This window comes from Mixophyes fleayi, chromosome 11 (assembly GCF_038048845.1).
Source record: "Mixophyes fleayi isolate aMixFle1 chromosome 11, aMixFle1.hap1, whole genome shotgun sequence".
Lineage (NCBI taxonomy): Eukaryota > Metazoa > Chordata > Amphibia > Anura > Limnodynastidae > Mixophyes > Mixophyes fleayi.
The window spans coordinates 6,715,374-6,736,821 of NC_134412.1; the positions used below are offsets into that span (position 1 = coordinate 6,715,374).

At 41.2% G+C, this 21,448-nt stretch overlaps 1 protein-coding gene and 1 long non-coding RNA gene across 3 annotated transcripts in view; one reads left to right on the forward strand and one right to left on the reverse strand.

The window, feature by feature from the left end:
- LOC142107118 (uncharacterized) overlaps nucleotides 1–21,448 on the forward strand; it is a 232,537-nt gene that overhangs the window by 45,701 nt on the left and 165,388 nt on the right. The window lies entirely within an intron of this gene.
- Nucleotides 33–19,969, reverse strand: LOC142107116 (FXYD domain-containing ion transport regulator 3-like). 2 transcript variants are annotated; one of them, XM_075190287.1, is made up of 8 exons: nucleotides 19,862–19,969; nucleotides 4,631–4,695; nucleotides 3,758–3,793; nucleotides 2,835–2,855; nucleotides 2,201–2,275; nucleotides 1,755–1,788; nucleotides 1,340–1,380; nucleotides 33–846 (listed from the first exon to the last, which is right to left on the reverse strand). In XM_075190287.1, the coding sequence occupies exons 2-8, from the start codon at nucleotides 4,668–4,670 to the stop codon at nucleotides 827–829; spliced, it is 267 nt and encodes an 88-aa protein (XP_075046388.1). In that variant the 5' UTR covers nucleotides 4,671–4,695; nucleotides 19,862–19,969; the 3' UTR covers nucleotides 33–826. The 2 variants fall into 2 exon arrangements, with proteins under 2 accessions (XP_075046388.1, XP_075046389.1); XM_075190288.1 differs by having other exon boundaries at nucleotides 4,631–4,692; nucleotides 19,862–19,968.

A 21,448-nucleotide genomic window follows, 5' to 3' on the forward strand; every position in this document is an offset into this window, starting at 1 on the left:
GACTCCAAAATGACACAAGTAATGAAAGTCAATTCTCGTTAACCAAAATACTTAGTCTTTATTAACTCCTTGAAAAATTGCAAGTTTAAAACTCCATCATGGACGACAAAGGATATGAATGATTTAACTGAATATAATGTTTACAATTTTCGACACTTAAAACAAAACCGAACAAATTCAGCTAATTAAAAAAAAATTAATTTAATTACAGAAGTCTATTTTTATAACCTACAAAAATCACCCACATCTCTCAGACATCCGAGAGCCTAATGAGTGTTAGTATTTCTATCACTGGACATACCAATGTGCAACTCCAATCTGTACAGAGAATGTTACCTAGAGAACTGCAAGCAGGTCAGACTTTTATTAACATAAAACCTCTTAAGCAGAGTCTAAAATTTGTGAAGGGAAAATAAATTGTGCAGATCACAATCCAGACTGTTTTTAGGTATATTATCCATCTCACTAATACACCGGCGTTACTATATATACAATGATTTGTTTTTATGCCGGAAGGGTATATATTTAATCACATATCCCTAGTTCATATAACCTGCAAAGACTGCAAATGTTTTCTGCAAGGGGCTGTCTGCAAGTAGAAGTGAGAGCAGGCTGCTATCCCTTTGAAGAAAAGCATCACACTGAGAAAACAAAATATTTTATTGTGTTAGTAGCCAAAAAAAAAAATGCTAAAGAAAATATATTTCACATAACAAAAGGTGAGAGGTGCGAGATGCAAAACAAGATGTTATTGAACTCAACTCTAAAAAAACAAACCATAAAAACATAATAAAAACAAAGTCGTTTTCGGAAAGGTTTCGGGCGTTCAGCAATGACTGGTGCTCCCTGTAAGACAGATTCAAAGTGATAAGATGTCACAAGTACAATGATTTCAAGACTGCAACATGACTTATGGCTGAATATTGTGTTCCGACACAAGAACTCGCTATTCCAGTTAATCAGAGCAGGCAGAATATCCATGCATGAACGAGCTATCAAACGTCATAAGAATTCTAGCGTTGGTTGTAACCACGCAATATAAGTAGACATTTTAATATGAAGATATTTAGGTTTGTGAGGGAGTCTTATGTCACAACACTTTTTCCAAATTCCGTATGGTGGGAATAAACAAAAACCCCAAAACAAAGTTCATGGTGTGTGGGGTCATTGGTTGAATATCGATGCAGTCCCCAATTAAATTATACAATTGAAAATAAAAGACTAATGTTTGGGGTTACCATTAGACCTAGTAGCCCTTTACTTGGGTAGAGAGAAGATGCGAGAAGTAGGTGAGCAATGGATCTAGGATAAGTAGCATGGTGAGTAGAGCGGGTCTTACCTGGAGTAATCAGCTGTTGCTCTTGTGCTCTATTCCTTTGCCTACAGACAAAGATTGTAAAATATTAATGCAAGCGGCAAACAGATGCTTTAGGCAAATCTGTCCAATCACAGCCAGCCGCCCTCTGCATGCTTTATCCTTATGTAGAATGGAATACGAGTGATGGAAGACTTCCCAATAAAGGGACAGACTACACGTAATGCGGTCACATTATATAACCCTAAGACTGACTAAGTCTTGTGTTGAGACAGCACTGACATTCGGAATGTAGGGTTCCAATATAGGCACACACCCTTTCCCAGGGAAGTGTACATAAGACAGATCTCCCCTTCCTCCTCCACCGTGCCCAAGGGCTCAGGAACAGGCTCCAACATCCCTAACTTGTAAGACAAAGAACAGAGGACACTTCACTTACTCTTTCTGGTTGAATTTACATCTGCATTTTCCACCTGGAGGGAAAAAAAAAAAAGTTTCGGGAATTACAAGGGTCAGTTTGTGAAACAAGGAAAGATTTGGATACTTCATGACTACAAGAATTTGTTTGTGACATTACCCTACAAAGAATCTGAAATAGTAACTGGATGAGGTAATGGGGAAAGGTGATCACATCCCCCCCAAAAAAAAAAAAAAATACAATAATTTTAGTTGAGACACCCTGGAGTGAGAGGTTAAAAAGCTCTTTCCTTCATTACACGAGATCACTAAAGCTCTGAAGACATTACATGAAATGCGTCAGGCATTTAGACAATCCATACTCCAGGTAAACAATATTCTAGTTTATGGACTTATCCTTAAAACAGTTCATCAACCATAATTTAATGGTGAGCACAGTATGTTTGAAAACCATTCAGGGCTACTCACTCAGTAAAATGATGATTCCCATCGCACATAACACACCGGCGACGACAAGTCCGGCTACCTTAAGAGAGTGATAATCTAAAAACAAAGAAAAAAACCCAGAATAAAATACATTAGAGACTACAGTTTCACCATGTGACACAGCTGGCGACATAGGTGGCATTTGGTGTCAAGACATACAGGATACTGGTTAGCGTAGGTCAATTACAGTACAGGGCATATCATTTAATTATATAGCGCCAACATATTCCATAGCGCTTTACAATTGGGACAAATACAGTAAGAAACAAATTGGGTAAAACAGACAAAGACGTGAGAGGGCCCTACTCACTAGCTTACAATCTATGGGACAATGGGAGTTTGACACATGAGGTTAAGTCTACATTTTGCATTTCGGTCCAGTCAGACTGCAAAGGTAAAAGTGACTCATAAGCTAAATGGTCCCGTCACACAACAATGTTGGTCAGAGGTAGTTGTCTTGTGTGAAATTGTGTAATGGGCAGTAATAGGGTAATGTAGTAGGTTAAGAGGGTGGTTGAAGAATATTATAAGCTTGTCTGAAGAGGTGGGTTACATCACATACATGCACATATTGCAGGCAAACATTAAACATGTTACATACACAGCTGATACATACCATACTCAAATGGATTTGGCGCTAAACAAGGGGGGGGAAATATAAAATAAAAAAAATTAGAAGTGATTACGAAAAAAAAAAACCACACAGCTAAACAGATTTTTCAATAAGTAACACATCTGGGCTACTGAACAAGGGGCAAATAATGACAGGAACTTTTTGAGGGATTTCTAACCATTTTAGATCTAAAACAGCCCATTTGAGATTATTTGTAGTGTTTTATTGTACAGGACCAGTCACTTATACAAAGTGAATATGACCAATATATCTGATCCACGAACGGCTCCTAAAGACTGGAATCTGCTAGCTCGCGGTACCACCTACAAAATAGCTGCCTCCTATGTATATGAGCAACAAGTGAACTTTAAGAGCTGCAGATTCATTAAAAAAATTTGAATAAAATAAAGGTCAGAAAGGGTGAATTTCCGTTATTTAGCAGAGCCTACTCTCTTCGTAAATAAGGTCATATAAAAGATATTAAAGTTTCCATGACTGTTTTTTGGAAACTGGTCCCAGAACAGCAGCCATGTACGTCTCCACAGAAAGCTCAGAAACAATTCAGAAATGTTTATGGTTTCGGAGCAGGAGAAACCTATAAAAAAAAACAAAAAAAACAAACCTAAAGTGGAGAAGGAATAGCATGCAGCAATACAGGGGTGTATTTAGGAGGGGAGTTTGGGCTTCAGAAGACCTATGCACGCCCCCAACGTTGGCGGAGAGCGCGGCCAGCAAAGACAGGCTTGAGACCCGCTATGTTTTAGAGATCGTTAGACCAGAGGTCTGTTCTGCAGAGCAAAGGAAAACATGTATATATTTTCAGCACATATATTACAGGGGTATATCTAGTTTTCTATGTTCCAGGAGACACTACTTATACAATAAAACCCATCACCCTCTGTACATTAAGAGGGTTAGTCACCGACCTGATGATCCCTTTTCTGCACGGACGTACAAAGCAGCTGAAACAGAAAAGGAAGAGGTTAGATACAGTATAAAAACTGGCTGAGCAGACTGAATCCAGTACAGCTGGAAGAGTACAACACACAGCCCTCTGTCGCAGTTTAAAGTCATCGTCCATACCCTCAAGCAGTAACATTGCAGAGATCATTCCTTAGGAGCCCCCCTCCACCTTGAAATTCGGTTGTCACCTATTCTGGAAAAAATAATGGATTTCCCATTTCTGTTGGATTCTGCACCATTAATGAACCCGGCAAAGAGACCCTCTAACCAGCCAATGCGGCAAAATACTAGCAAGTAAGCCAACAGCCGGCTTCTCCTGTACTACAGGCAGCAACGTCTGGAGAATAAGGCGTCATGTCATTCAGCTCGTCCAATCAACTTCTCTGATGCTGACCACAGGTTCACTCACAAGCACGATTCTCCAGGTGGTGCAGCCATTAAAACAGTGAAAGTCAGGTGGCAGAAAAGAACGTTTTCTTTAAAGGTTACTTTATTTTTCTTGTATTGAAGGCTTTTGAGTTGCAGAACATATTGCCATTGACTTTTTATTGTATGTATTTTCTAATTGACAGTGGGTACAGATTTACTGGTTTACTTTTGAATTCCCCCTTTTGACACAAGGGCTAAAAATTCAACGTTGATGAAAATTAGTCTTCATAAGATATAAAAATCCCTTCAAAAAGAAAAACAAAATGACCAATGATAAATAACTTCTCTAGTTGTCAGACCTATAGGACACATTTTGCACCTTGTCAGATACAAAGGGAGAAGCATAATGCTAGCGTTTTATCACTGTATAATAGTCCGAGCAGTTTATTTTGCGCTCTTGTACTTACATGCAAGCATCAGGAACAAGGCGACGAAGACGTTCTGCATCGTAAGATCAGCTGCTGTCGGTCTGCTGGGAACAAGAGCAGAGAGTAAACAGAAACACCTAGTTATATGAAGACATTTGTTTATTCAGGAAATATACACAACATACAGGAGCCAGCATGGGCACATTCTGGTACATAGGCCCCGGAGCCACCTTAACAATCCTCCAGCACCAACACCAACCCCCACACATTGCTTTATATATACACACAGGTCACCCACACAATATGGATTTTGGGGTGCTCGGATATCCACCAATCATCTCTTCCTAGCCATTTACCAATCACCCGCCAGTCACCCCTATTGTCTAAATCTATACTGCCCTAAAGTAAAACTATTGTAGGTACTCAAGCATGAACTCCTACTAAAGAACACCAAGGGGCATATTCAATTAGCTTTCGGATTCGCGGTAACGCGCGTTAGCGCGAAAAGTGCGCGTTCTTACGGGTATTACGGTACCGCATTAACGCGGATTTTCGTTCGCAACCCTATGGGCTGCGAACGAAAATCAGCGTTATTGCGGTAACGTGTATTACGTTTCGCAGCTGTTCCGGCGCGTTACCGCGAATCCGAAAGCTAATTGAATATGCCCCTAAAAGTCTAAAAATAAGTGAGCTTCGGAGATTAAATAAAAGCTGTATCAAGCCTCTATTTATAGAGCTACATCAGCCAAACACTGAGATATAGAGATCTATATATCTCTATAGACACACATTTTATTATCATCATCACCATTTATTTATATAGCGCAACTAATTCCGCAGCGCTGTACAGAGAACTCACTCACATCAGTCCCTGCCCCATTGGGGCTTACAGTCTAAATTCCCTAACACACACACGGGTTAATTTGCAGCCAATTAAGTTTGTTTTACCAGTATGTTTTGTTTGGAGAGTGGGAGGAAACCAGAGCACCCGGAGGCAACCCACGCAAAAATGGGGAGAACATACAAACTCCTCACAGATAAGGCCATGGCAGGGAATTGAACTCATGACCTCAGTGCTGCAAGGCAGAATTGCTAACCACTGAGCCACCGTGCTACCTACATACAACTATGATGTGAATGTTCTTTTTGAATCATACCACTCAACACACACTGGCGTTTATATGGGCAAATTCATAACACGTCATGAAAATCATAGTAAGGTAAAGACTTTAAACCCGCTGGATTTAAAGTTTATGCTTTAGTTTTTGAAAACGAACATTTAGAAACCGAGGTTACAAGAAAACCCATCGTTCCCAAGGTAATCACTACCACCAGCGTTCTGGTGAGTTACGTTTGTGCCGAGTTTTTTTTTCCCAAACAAGTCTTGCTCTATCTATAAGTTTACCTTGAAAAATTGGAAATTCCTACAGTGAGCTCCAAGTGAGACACTAGAAAAATTCAACGTAAAAATAATAAAAAAAATAAAAAAATAAAAAAAATGCACGCTGAACTCATCTAAATGCATTTTCTTTAAAACCCACAACCAGACTAGCAGTAGTTTCCGGTCCCAAAGCAAATCCGTGACCTCACATTGCAGACCTGCAGGAAAGCTGCATCTGAAACGCATTCTTATCCGCCAGATACAGCGCCCAGAAAGTCACATTACCCCATTATGCAGCAAAGCCTCATATTTCCAATAATAGCCGCTATAAATTGTTTCTCCTCTACCTTATGTATTAAGCGTTTCCCAGATCTCCTAGGTTGTACATTTGTTTGGTTAACCCATCTGTACTCCCATTTCTTAGTATCCAATTGGTTTGTATCAGGATTACCTCAATGTACAGCGCTGAGTAATACGCCCGTACGTTATAAAGAATTATCAAATATATTCTTGAAAAAAAGCTGTAGAAAAGATATCACACGAATGTGCAGAATTTCCAGATTTGAAAGCAGACAAGCTAGAGTTCAGCTTGTTTTTCTGGTTGAAGAATCCTCAAGGTCGTCCAAGAAAAAAAAAAAAAAAAAAGGTTTTTCACGTGAACAATGGCAGCCTGTGTTGCATTAATCCTTCAGATACACGAGCCAAACCTGTGTTTGTAGCCCCATCACATTTACAGAACAAACCCGTGGTCTACGTCTCAGTCACTGGTAATTCTTTAATGCATTTATCACGCATTTGTTAAAATGGGCAATTCAGATTTCATTGGTTACACATTTGTTGTCATAGATAATTTTCCGTAAGGGAAGAAGCGGTTCCTCTCACCTTCGCTTGACATGGGAAAATCAAACAGAATAATGGCATACAGAGCTCAACTTCCACAAGCAGATTAGTAAAACTTTACACGCACAGATACGAGATGTAACAGAAGACAAGCCCTGATGTCTCCTCTGCCTCTTGTGATTAGAGTAAGGTGTAAAAGCACTAGTTATGTCTGCTCCTTGGGCCAAGCAGGCTGGATCACTTTGGCCATAACTGGGGTATCAGGCAAGTTGCTCAATAGCAGCTGCAATATCTATGTGTGGCTGCCATTAGCCTCTAGAGTGGATTACACTATAAATGGGATTTTAAGAATTTGTGTGTTTTGGGGTTTTTTTTTTATTTTTTTTTAAAAAAAGCGGTTTATGCCTTTAGTGTTGTCGGCTGTTCGATTAAACCAGGGATCCCAAACCCAGTGCTCAGGGAGCCCCAACAGGGCTTGTTTTCCATATCTCCTTGCCTTGCTGGAGCACAGGTGTATTCATTACTGACCGACACATTGTAACAGATCCACAGGTGGTACAATTATCTCACTGATCACCTGGAAAAAACTGTTAGGGGGCCCTGAGGACTGGGTTTAGGGAACCCTGGTTTAGATATTATCCATAAGTGAGGGCTGCCAGTGTTGGGTGGAAGGGCCCAATTAATTATTCTGTACGATTTCATCCGAGAGCTTTGTTTAAGATTCTGAATTAGTCTATGAGTAAAGCAAAGAATGTACAGTTCACCTTCGTCTGCAAACTTTCTGATTTGCAGGATTAAAATAACCGTTCTTAAATGTAACGGACAGCACATTTAAGGAAGAAACGAGCTGGTATGAAGGTATGGTATTTACCTAACTGTAAGTGAACAGAAATCTCTGGCAGCTACAAGTACCTGGGCGTTCCTTCACCTTACGTGACATCACAAAACCAGTTTGTTTTGCTCCAGGAGAAGCAGCTGCCAACCGAGACCTAAAGCGGGGAACGAGCAGACTGGTTTCAGCCAGGAGAACATGCAAAGTCTGACGGAAACACTGCATGGAAAACATCCATTTGCTGGGGAGATCTGTCCAGAACAAAAGTCCCTCTTGGAGACAGATTTACCAAAGGGCAAATGGTTAAAACAAACTTTTGAATTTCTGTTTTCCTGATGGTTTAAATTTACTAGAAGGCCGAACCATCAGTTAACGGCTGAACTCACTACCAAATGCCATAATTTTTACCATGTTCAAAAACACAAGACATCCAAATTTATCAAGCTGCATATCCATGAATATTGGGGCAGCACATTAGATGTGCTGCCTACACTGGGTGTAGCTGAAAGCTGCACTTAAGTGTCACTTATCAAGAACACGCAACATACACTATAAATGACAAAAGTATTTGGCCACACCTGTTAATTATTGAATTGAGGGGTTTCAATCAGACCCGTTGGCAGAGATGTATAAAATCAAGCACCTAGCCATGCAAACATTTGTGATACAAAATGGATCGTTCTGAAGAGCTCAGTGACACCAAGCGTGGTACTGTGATAGGATGCCACCTTTGCAATAAGACGGTTCGTGAAATTTCATCCCTGCTGGATATTCCACGGTCAACTGTTAGTGATATTATTAGAAAGTGGAAGCGTTTAGGAACAACAGGAACTCAGCCACAAAGCGTAAGACCACGTAAAATCAGAGCGGGGTCAATGACTGCTAAGGCGCATGGTGCGTAAAAGTCGCCAACACTCTGCTGATTACATAGCTAAAGCGTTTAGAACTTCCACTGGCATTAATGTAAGCACAAAAACTGTGTGGCGGGAGCTTAATGGAATGGGTTTCCATGGCTGAGCAGCTGCATGCAAGCCTCACATCACCAAGACCAATACGAAGCGTCAGATGGAGTGGTGTTAAGCCCACCGACACTGCACTGTGGCGCAGTGGAAACGTGTTCTGTGGAGTGATGAATCACGTTCCTCTGTTCGGCAGTTAGATGGGCGAGTCTGGGTTTGGCAGATGCCGGGAGAACGTTACCTGTCTGACTGCATTATGTTAACTGTGAAGTTTGGTGGAGGAGGGATAATGGTATGGGGCTGTTTTTCAGGGTTTGAGCTAGACCTCTTATCTCCAGTGAAGGGCAATCTTAATGCTTTAGCATACCAAGTCATTTTGGACTATGTTATGCTTCCAACTTTGTGGCAACAGTTTGGGGAATTCCCTTTTCTATTCCAACATGACTGTGCCCCAGTGCACAAAGCAAGAATTACAAAGACCTGGTTTGATGCGTTTTTGGTGTGGAAGAACTTGACTGGCCCACACAGAGCCCTGACCTCAACCCCATTGAACACCTTTGGGATGACTTCTCGTCTAACATTGGTGTCTGACCTCAAATACTCTACAGATTGAATGGGCACAAATTTACACAGAAACACTCCAACATCTTGTGGAAAGCCTTCCAAGAAGAGTGGAAGCTTTTAGTGCTGCAAAAGGGGAACCAACTCCATATTAAAGTACATGTATTTGAATATAATGATATTACAGACCCTGTTGGTGTAATGGTCAAGCGTCCGAATACTAAATGTCCATATTGTGTAGTTTAACAGTGGCAAATTGGGATACAGCGGTAGGACCCATTATCCAGTCCAATTCAGAATCTCTTAATGGTTTTAAAGGAAGAGATCTTTGGGTATATTTACTGAACTGCAGGTTTGAAAAAAGTGGAGATGTTGCCTATAGCAACCAGATTCTAGTTACCTTTTGTTTAGCACATTCTGCAAAATGACAGCTAGAATTTGATTGTTTGCGAAAGCTGTGTGTGGACTTATCGTGTATCGCAACCAGAGGCAGCAATTTAAGGCAGCAGGCTTGTTGGTAGCTAGTGATGGTGAAAGCGGAAACAACATTATAGGGCACACTGAGCTCTTACAAATGTTTATGTTGGTTTGTGGAAGGGATGAGAGGTGGCATTTCAGCCATCACCTCAGGCGGCAGAACGGTCGGACACGCCCCAGCCTGGGAACAGCCTGGGAACAGCCTGGCATTGTGGCAGTTCTGGATGGAAGTCAAAATATGACCCAGCATAAAACGTTCAAAACTAACAGATTGAAGAAGCAGCAGAGCAGATATAATTGTGGTTCTTGTGCTGATCAGACTGGCACAAACTAAATCAACAAAAGGACAGATCCCAAAACAGAAAAGACGTACACGGTGCCCAAAGCAGACACCAGAGATAGACATCAGAAAAGAAAAAGAAAAAAAATTATACTAGCTATTCTAATGCTCTCTTTATAACATTGCTCTCACCAGGTATATACCCTGCACAAAAGAACAGTGAACTATATTAATTCCACTATAACGTCAACCTATTTAGAAGTCCTCCCTTTCTATAGCACCAATTGCAGACTGTTTGCAGTGATTCCGGTTTATACTGCCAGCTTCAACAACAAATGTGCTGGAGCTTATCAGAATGGAATCTATTTAATGTAAGTTGCATAGGGGGTGGGGATTTTTTGAAGACATCAAAGGGCATTTCATGGAACCTCATTTTACTCGAACCAATGTATGAAGAACATAAGTCCTCAATATATTTGGAATTACTGTGATTGACAATATGACGTAGTAAAATTAATTGATCGCCAAAGACCACTGTGGACAAATGGCCAAAGAGCCAACTATCTCCATAATAATCTAAAATAATATTTCAGCTTTGTTAAAAAAAAACACGTACAACTCGCAGGATTATCATGCATCTGCTTTGCTTTCAACATCATGAAGAAAGAACCTCTTCAATGTAATTAGATTTTTTACTTTATGTATATATGTTCTTAAGGTCTTTTACCCAGTGGAGTTAAAAAGTTTTTGGTTTATTTCCCACTTTAACGCTAACAGCAACCATTTAAATGGAGCGGGAACCTATTGGTTATGGTGTACACACCGGTATAATTTGGAGACGGTCTGCTTCAACTACATTTACACTGAGATCCCGAGGGATCATCATCAATTTATAAAGCGCCAACATATTTTGTAGCGCTTTACAATATCAAAAGGGTTTCAATGGATGGCCCCCTCCCAATTGCAAGTGAGAATGCTGGTGACCACATACTTGCCAACTCTCCCTGAATGTCAGGAGACTCCCTGAACTAGGGGTGATCTCCCTCACTCCCTGAAGAGTCTGGCATTCTCCCCGATGCTGAGCCAGTACAAGACGTGGTTGGTTTCACCATCTGTGGCATGATGACACAGTTCATAAATTGTGTCCTACGTCCATGTATTGATGCCTATGGAGGTGGCCATTTTCATGGAGACCAAGATTTACTCAAAGACTTACAGGTAAGACAACATGAATTCAGTAATGGAGACAGAAATGCAAGAGACACCTCAGTCTAGAGATTCATTAGCTGCTTTTCTTTAACGCATAGTTACCTACTCTCCAGGAATGTCCAGAAGACAACCGCATTTCTGGGAGACATCACACGGCAAACGCAGCAGCATTAAACATGGCGTCATGAACATTATTCGAACACCAGAGAGGAACTAGCCAAAACACAAACAAAAACTACTGTATGAAAATATTCCTGTTAAAGGACTTTACTTCCACAACGTTTGCCCCATCCCCAGTCTGCCAGTCTTGTGGGGAGGTGATAAGCCCTTACAGCACAATAACTTGCAGACGTAGCCTAAATGCAAGGAATATGGCATGGCGTTCTAATACCGTTGGGGGGGAGGGGGGGGGATGTCAGAAAAGGAGAACAGGCATAAAAAAAGTGGCTCATAAGCAGCACAGAGAAATATCAGCACCATCTCTTGTATATACATTCCCCTGGAATAGTCGTACTTCACCTCAAACATTTTTCTGTCCTTAGCCCTTTAACGATATGAATCATCTTTGTTTGTGAATCCGGCTGAGAATTCAGCAGAGAGATGCTAAATCTATTAAGGACCTGTGAGCTGTGTACAGAATGTCCCCAAACAGGAGAGAGAGGGGAGGAATGAAGTATTGGGATTTTCTATAGCAACCGGACAGGGTCCACAAGGAAGGACCGTGTGAGTGCAGGACACAGTGTTGCTGAGGAAACGGTTCTGGAGCACATAATATCTACCAAGAGGAAGATAAACAAGGATGGAAACCAGGAACTTGGAGGAAACGCAGAAGGGAGCAATGAAGGGGAAAAGGTTCTACAAACAAGGAGAGAATTAAAATTTGCATGGCAGGAAAAGAAGCACTCAGGGAATTGAACACTGACAAAAGAGTTGATGGCTGCTCAGAGGTTCAATCAATGGACCTTTCACAAACGTAAAGCTAACTTTATAAAGCAAATCCAAGGAGACCTACATGGGTGTACTGCTATGCTGGCTAAACCCTTACCAGTTGTTATTGCAACATCATTTACCAGCATGCCTTGCTCACTCTGCAGCCAAATGACATGTGTCACTGGCAAGGCATGCTGGGATATGTTGTTCAACAACTGAAGTGTCAATGTTACATACATACTAAAAGAGGGACAAGCAAAATCTATATTACAGACAGACAACTGCCGTGAGTTTGCAGGTTTAAAAGCTTCAACCCATCTAAACTACTCTGGCCAGCTGTGCCCACAATGTGCCCAAACCACCCATCAGTTTAACAAAACCCCACCCCATTTTAGGAATCCACTCCTTGAAATGTAAGAACTGCTTTAGTATACATTGCAGAATAGGGCTTGCTATGGCATTGTCATCACCTACATATCCCAAGGGGTTTAGGTGTGTCATCCAGTGTAAACATGTCTATTGCAACATTGTTATCATTCACCTGAAGCCGACTATTGAGAAATACATTGTATCTGCCAGCGGAGTAGCTGCTACACTTAAATGGCAGCAGACTAGAAATTGAAGCAACAAAATTCAATCTGCAATCAAAACTGTATTATGATTTTTATTGTAAAGAAAGATCATCATCATCAATTTATATAGCGCCACTAATTCCGCAGCGCTGTACAGACAACTCATTCACATCAGTCCCTGCCCCATTGGGGCTTACAGTCTAAATTCCCTAATATAGACACACTCACAGACAGAGAGGATATCCTCCTACAGTTTTTATTTTCATTGTTGCTTAAACTAATTTTACCAATGCTCCCTCTTTGGACCCAGCCCCCAATCTCTATCCAGACACACCTACTTTTGGACCAATAATGTGGATCAATAATATATTCCAGCTGAAGTCCCATTTGAGCCTTGTGTGATGAGAATATGCGGGATGTTCCATACTTAAAACATCGCTGTGTTTTGTCCTCACCTCAAAGATTTGTGAATAAAACCAAGATGTTTTACATACAATAATATCCTGAAATAGGTGTAGCAGGACTTCACCTCCCCCTCAATCAGCTCTAAGTAGTATTCTTTTATCTATAAAATGTGTAACTTCATCCATAATAGTTTTTGGATTTTTTTTTATATATATATGGACACAATTAAAATCTTCTGGCAGACCAAGGTGACGGAGACCTAAAGCTGGGTACACACTACAGGGTTTTTGTCCAATAATCGGCTCAACCAGCCGACATACGACCGCTCGTTCGAAAGTCGGGTCACTGTGTGTAGTGACACGATGGTCGAAAGTCCGCCCAAATGGACCATTGTCGCCTCATTTGGCTGGTGGTAGCGTTCAATATTTTCGTTCCAATCTCCTTTCCGTTGCGTAGTGTGTATAAACTTTCGACTGATGTTGCTTCAGTGTGTACGAAATTAAAACTATTGCTCACGACAACATGGCTGTAACAAGTCGCTAATGGGATGTCCGCTCTTCCCTTTATCGTCTAAAACAAGGCTAGTGTGTATGCAGTCCATGGACCGAGCGATCGGACCATCGATCGCATGTAAAATCGATCGGCATAAAAAGTTGGTGGAAGACTCTAGTGTATACCCAGCTTAAACTACGGCACAATTCGTGAGGTCAGATATGCCAGTTGATTCGATAATGCCTTTATAGAAAGACAGTAAAGTCTTCCCAACAGATTGTATTTGTCAGGTAACTCACGATTGGATTGTCCAGCAGAGACAAATGAATAAAACATGCCATCACCAAGCCTTCTTGGCCATCACAAAACCAGATTTAGCCATTTAAGTCAATTCAGTACAGCAAAGTCCTTCAAACCAAGCAACCTACACACATTATAAAGAGACGAGAATTTGCCATCTATCAAAATACCATCTTTTATTTGCCAAACTTTTGCTTCACCAACTAGAAAACTATATTTCCTTGGTGTAACCGAACACTCTGTGGCTTCGCATGGCTGCCTAGTAGACATGAATGACAACAAGTATCTGACCTAAACATCTGTTGTCGTATTACTGCAACAATAGTGCAACGCGTTTCCCCGCTGTGACTATCTGAGTTGGGCTGCGTCCAAGAGGAACAGAAGATCATAAAGAACAAAGCAAATATAACCCTGCAGGTAAACACTGTTCATGTTCCTCCTGGGATACAGGTCCGTACTGGTTCCAGTTGATAAGTAGAATTAGGTGTTTAGAGGCAAACACAGGATGATGAAGATATGATAGACATCGGTCTTAGAAATATAATTGTAGCATATAGGTAGAGAGTTGGAAAACACTGACCTATATCAGGTACTTGTGACAGTGGGTCATTTTATGACCGCATGCAAACCCAAAGACAGCACTTGAATTGTAGGACTAAATGTCCACTTGGCACAAACGCAGCCTTTTTCTATTCATTTATTTTAATCAGAGAAGCAAGTGGATTTACGGTCAAGAAGTTTTCATCTGTGAAATTGTACACATACATATAGATACACACACACCGTTTTGATTGTAGAGGTAACACTAATAAAACGGAGCTGGAGAGATGCAGAATTAAAGGGCCTTCTTAAAAGTCAGACATAGAAGAGGTCAAAAAAACTGAGAACTTCTGTTAGAACAATGATCAAAGCGCTGGGTATACAAGATCACTTCACCCCTCCGCCAATAAGAAAAGACAATTCCGACTTGAATACTTTTGCTTTCCTGAAATGGTCGTCAGTACAGAAATAAAAATTAATTGAGCAGGTTTTTAGACAGCATAACAGTTACATTTTTTTCCCCCCCCACTCATTCCTTTCCCTGAGAGACTATCTATGGAGAAACTTTACACTATTTGGGCATAACTCTTCGGGAACTTCTCCGGAAACCTCTGTAAAACCTGTTCCCCAGAATATTGCACTTTACCAGGACAGGACAAAACCTTGTTAAAGACAAAGCAATAGTTGTTCCGTGAAATACAGTTGGATTGACATACAAGTTTCGGGAGATATTGGGGAGGGGGGGGGGTAGAAGGTTGGCACTACTTGATGTCATTCACACCATTTAGTGGGCAGGCAAAGAATATATCAATTGTGCCACCAAGCCCCTCGTCCACTCAATGTTCACCACCTAGCAGGAGAACTACCTGCGCTCCCCCCTAATTTAGGAGTCTCTCCCCCCCCCCCCCATATACATTCTAGTAGCACACATTGATGTGTGTTTTTTGCAAGAGACATTAGATTGTAAGATCTAGTGGGGCAGCAGAGGATGTATATGAACGAATATAATTGTACAGCCCTAAATGTATAAATATTAACAACATTTCCTTGGGCTGGTTATCTCCACGAGACGACCAGAAAATAGAAGTGTTTGAAGTGTTCAGTGCGAGAGGTTTTTATGAATACTACTGCATACTTGCCAACTCTCGGAAACAAGTTTCCGGGAGAGGGGGCGTGACTGGAGGGCGGGACGAGGCCAAACGTGTCATTTTGGTGCCACCCCCCGCAAAAACGTAATTTACGTCGCGGGGGCAGGGCCAAAATGACGCGATTGGCCTCGTCCCGCCCCCTCCCTCCAAAATGGCGTCAATCACCGAGAATCGCGTCATTTGACGCGATTCTCTGTGAAATCCAGAATGCGGGAGAAATGCCAACGAGCCCGGGAGCCCTGGAACCAACCGAATTTCGGGAGTCTCCCGGACATTCCGGGAGAGTTGGCAAGTATGTACTACTGTCTTCCTGAGTCTAAGGGCTAGAATTACTAAACTGCGCACTTGATAAAGTGGAGATGTTGCCTATAGCAACCAGTCAGATTCTAGCTGTCATTTAGTACATTCTACAAAATGACAGCTAGAATCTGACTGGTTGCTATAGGCAACATCTCCACTATCAAGCCCGCAGTTTAGTAAATCTAGCCCTTAGAGGTCAGCGGGACAGAATTTATGACACACCCAGGGATTACGATAAGATCTGCAAGAACTTGGGAGATGCTGGTAGCTTTCCCAATCAGTGATGGTCATCACTCAGATAGTAGTGATGGGTGTTATGCCAGGCTTAAATATTCAGCTGCACCTCCTTAGTGCATGAACCAGGTTAAAAATCGGGAGCAGTGTACCTCTGAATATTGATATCGTCTGATATTGCAGATTGTATGGACAGTATTAGACAGTAAGGAGAGTTTGCAACAAAGACAATGTTTATTAGATATGCCAATTTAAAACTAAGAGGTAGATTCATCAAACCTGCCCATCACCAGTTTATGTAGTGCCACCAATTCCGTAGAGCAGTACAATTAACCTACCAGTATGTTTTTGGCGTGTTGGAGGAAACCGGAGCACCCGGAGGAATCCCACACAAACACAGGGAGAACATGCAAACTCCACACAGATAAGGCCGTGGTTGGGAATTGAACTCCTGACCCCAGTGCTGTGAGGCAGCAGTGCTAACCACTGAGCCACCGTGTTGCCCATAGCAACCAATTAGATTAGATAGCCATTACGTATCTAGCACATTGTAAAAAATATTGGTCACAATGTACTAGATACACAATAGCTAGAATCTGATTGGTTGCTATGGGTAACACCTCTGCTTTTCCTTTTTTAGAAGGTTTGCAAAATCTAGCCCTAACAATTACAAGTAACGTCAACATATTTTGCTACAGTTACTCAATTAGAGAAAAATGTGATCACGTTAAAACTAACAATAAGTTAACTTCAAATTGACAAGTTCCTACAAGTCAATAATTTGCATTCGGCATCTACATTCCAAAACAGGGCAGCATCGGCGTTAGAGAGGAATACATAACAGACTTCATTAGTAGACTAGTTTACACCCAAACCACCATTGCTGTAAGGCACTATTGTCCGGTTTTAAAGTTGGTTTTAGTTTGCAGTCAATTGGCCATATGTAATTCACTATAATCATCAAAAGTTATTTATATAACACCACTAATTCCGCAGCGCTGTACAGAAAACTCACATCAGTCCCTGCCCCATTGTAGCTTACAGTCTAAATTCCCTAACACACACACACACACACACACACAGACAGACAGACAGAGAAGAGACTAAGATCAATTTTGATAGCAGTCAATTAACCTACTAGTATGTTTTTGGAGTGTGGGAGGAAACCAGAGCACCCGGAGGAAACCCACACAAACACTGGGAGAACATACAAACTCCACACAGATAAGGCCATGGTCGGGAATCAAACTCATGACCCCAGTACTGTGAGGCAGAGGTGCTATCCACTGAGCCACCGTGCTGCCCACAACTATAATGATCAGATCAACCTTTAAAAAAAATATAAAAATAATACTCTACTAAAGTGTCATACCATTTTCCAAATTATCATCTAAAGAGCAACTTTTGGCTGCTTAACAAAAATGTAGAAATCAAACAGAACTTTGAAGGGTCTCAGAGAGGCAATTGTGTATTTACAGATCTTGCAGAATTACACATCGTTCTGACCTCAGCGATCGCAGATCTACAGGTGGCTCTTACAGCCGTAATATAATCCTGGCACAGGCAACACAAAAGGGGTTCAGTTCAAAGGAATTTGTTTTAACTCGATGGGGCTTGAAAACACAAACAGCCGACACCTGGAATAATGATCTACAGTTCCCAGATGTTTTTAATAAAAGGGGGGGAAAAAAAATATTGCAAAATAACCGCTCCAAACAAACACCAGTTTGTTTCGGTCACATTTTGTTAAACTTGGGATAATTTAAATATAATTTTATAAGTAGTCACTACAAATACACATCGTATCTTTAGAGAATTTTGATCAGAGGAACTCTGTGCTGCACTATTTTCTCCACTGGTATTTTTGAGTTGCATTTGGAATGCACCTCGAGAAAGCAATTGTGGGGACAAACCCCAAAATAAACATTTCTCAATGTTGTTAGAACCATTATATAAGCTAAACCCAGCATTTCTAAACTGTGCACATACATAATGCAACAGTGGCGGACAAAATCCACCAATCAGCATCTGATCAGGGTCAGAGGTCAGACGGATTGGACCTTAAACAGACCATGACTGAATCTGTTTGTGGCCATCGTCTGACCTGTACTAATGCTGACCTGTCAGTTTAAAACAATCACATCTTTCAGATTCAACCAAACACATATAGGACAAATTTTCATAGACCTTCAGCCCTCTTAAATGGGAAAAGTGTAGGTGTTGCCCATAGCAACCAGATACAAGCTATTTAGAATGTACTAGATACATTATTGCTGGACTCAGTGGTTGCTATGGGCGACACCTTCACTTTTCCTCTTTAGAATGTTCGATAAACCTACCACCTAGTTTTCACTTGTCAAGTTCTATCTAGTCTGCAAGTTACTTGGATCCTATGCTTTTTTTCCTTTAAATAATATTCCTAATCTATATCCATCTATATATTTAAAAACAGGTCTCGGTTGAAGTCAGCAATCAATAAGAAGTTACTGCATTTTTACAGAAACTGCATTTGAACAAAGTATTTATTTTTGAGAATACTGTCGCTTTTCAAAAGTGATGGAGGCAATTACCAAGTAAGCCAGATAGCATCTAAGCGCTCCTCTGTTGGAGGGTTGTAAACTATAAATATTTTGACCTTTGCAGAGGGGAGAAAACAAATATGTTTTGCCAGTAGATAAAAAGCAAAAAAGTTTGTATGTTTTGGGGAATTTTGTGAAGGAGGGCAAGTAACAAACCAACCTGAGAAGTGAATCATTGGCGATAGACTACAAGGGAAGCTGCACGATGCCTTGTTTTTGCATTGGTGTCAATATACTCCATTTCCCACTCACTGCAATACCTCCCTATAATTTCAATTTGCAGCCCCCAAACAAGATAAAGTTTAGAAGAGATGGGACATGTAGATATATATTCAATATTAATCTCTTCATCTATGTCATCTATAATGTGATGAATTTCCATAGTCAATTTCACCCAATTCCACAATTTCAAGTTATTAATTGGTTAATAAATGCTCAGCATGCAATCAGTCTTACAGCCCAGGCTTAATTTTAGCATTCGCAAGACATATCCCCAAAGAGTTTAACAAAACAAGTTAATTTAATAATAGAAAGTAATGCAGAACATTTCAGGGAACCACATAGCATCACAGTACAGTCAGTATATGGGTGCACAGGTTATTGGATAGTAACCCACTCTTTAATAATAAAGCTACACTTGCACCCTTAACGTTAAAGTGATGTGAAGCCCAGACAGATCAGATACACTCAACAAGGAAGTTTGTTTACAGCAGTTTGTTCACAATTTAGATGCAATGTTATCAGTAAGTCTGTGAATAAAGGACAGAAGATACTACAAATATATACACACACCTTTAGGTGTTTATTGCAAAAACAATAAATAGAAGACACACAAAACATCCACTCATCCCTAGTGACCATGTACTGAATGCAGGTTTAGCACTGGGTGATTTAATGAACACTGATAAACATCATATAAATAAGAAAACAAATACTTTTTCTCTCAAGATTAATACCAGACAGCTACATTAGTGAACTGACTGCACCACTAGACTAAATACTAAACTAGTCAACATTTACAATGTATTAAAAGTGTGATCTATTTGCCAGAAGAGTTTACAATACACAGAGAGAAAAAAAAAAAAAAAAAAAAACAGTATGAATGATACATGTAATTCAAGATCAGGAACTGATACAAAGTATCCACAGGTTTCTGAATCTCTCTGGCATCATTAATGTTGATACATAAAACAGAAGCGCAGAGACCAGTTGGAGGCAGAGAGAATCTTACCTTTCAGTGAGAACAACAAGAGCTCAGCGCAGACAGACAGGGAATGAGCAGGACCAGCCCAGAGCAGCTGAGACCAGCTCTTCTTGTCTACTATCTGCTGCCTGTGTCCCGCCCCAACATCACACAGGTGAGAACAAGCCTCCCTGACAGCCCCCCCTCCACCCACTGTGCAGATCCCCAGCCCAGCTGCAGCCAGATGAGAGTCAGCATTAACCCTTTCATGGCTGAACATGCCATCAATAGGAGACACCAACTGCATTGGGGATTTGTAAATGATACGGTTGGCTACACACACACACACACACACACACACACACACAACACACACACAACACACACACACCTGCAAATATGGCAGAATGCAAAAAAAAGGATCCAAATTGAGAGCATGATTTACATCCTGTCCATTAATCTGCCCCTAATCTGCCCGTGTGATGCCCTAATGAGCCTGAGCAATGGTCATTTTCATTGACTGAGGTATGTGCCCAACTTGGCCACCCACATGGGAGACTAAATTGGGAAGGGATCTGGTCCCTGGGAGGGAGCGGAAAGATTGGTTCAGGTGTTACAAGGGCAATTTCACTTTATAAGTAAGGAGGGACTTAATTTTTAAGGCCTCCGATTTTTTTTAAACAAAACGCCGTGTTCGTCACCAATCCGGTTGTACGGTGCTCTAGTTGACAGACCAGATTTACTGGGGGCTCATTAGTGTCATTGACATAGGACCCCACTCACAGGAAGATGTCCGGCATCTGCCAGCCAGATTTATGACCATGGTATAAAAGGACCCGACTGATTCCAGTCAGAACGTTTCACACTTGCCCTTTGGAGGGGAGGGGGTAGTTACAGATGATGATGTTGCTTTTCTCCAAATAAGGGAGACACCATTAGGTCAGTCAATAACTGCAAGGAAATGTGCATTTGAAATTGAATCCAAAGGTGCGCTCCACCCTCCATCTAAAAACAACCCAAATTCTACCAATCATAAACCCATTTAGTTTACCCAGAGTGCAAGAATTTGCAACATGCACTTGTGGGCAGAGAGGTGGCATGGTTTCCCTGAGTGAAGATTATGGGGGACATGTGGGGGGGGGGTAAAGTTTTGTGGTTTCATTTGCAGAGCAAGAATATTAACATGAGGTATAGAGAGCATCATCATCATCAGCTATGTATATAGCGTCACTAATTCCGCAGCGCTGTACAGAGAACTCACTCACATCAGTCCCTGCCCCGTTGAAGCTTACAGTCTAAATTCTCTAACACACACACACAGACACAGAGAGACTACAGTCAATTTGTTAGCAGCCAATTAACCTACCAGTATGTTTTTGGAGTGTGGGAGGAAACCAGAGCACCTGGAGGAAACCCACACAAACACAGGAAGAACTTACAAACTCCACACAGATAAGGCCGTGGTTGGGAATTGAACTCATGACCCCAGCGCTATGAGGGAGAAGTGCTAACCACTAAGCCACCCTCTATACCACTGTTCCATGTTGGCTGGAGGTCACACAGCCATTTCAAGTGCACAATAACAATTGAAATTTACACAAGATTAAAGCTGACTGATATGACGGATATCCTATA

What these genes read in the sequence shown, in the direction of transcription:
- LOC142107116 (XM_075190287.1), bottom strand. Translation starts at nt 4,670, where the DNA reads ATGCAGAACGTCTTCGTCGCCTTGTTCCTGATGCTTGCAT. An exon ending in GGGAATCATCATTTTACTGA is followed by an intron (nt 1,789 to 2,200) that starts GTGAGTAGCCCT and finishes TTTTCCCTCCAG; the next exon opens with GTGGAAAATGCAGATGTAAA. An exon ending in TGTAAATTCAACCAGAAAGA is followed by an intron (nt 1,381 to 1,754) that starts GTAAGTGAAGTG and finishes CTTTGTCTGTAG; the next exon opens with GCAAAGGAATAGAGCACAAG.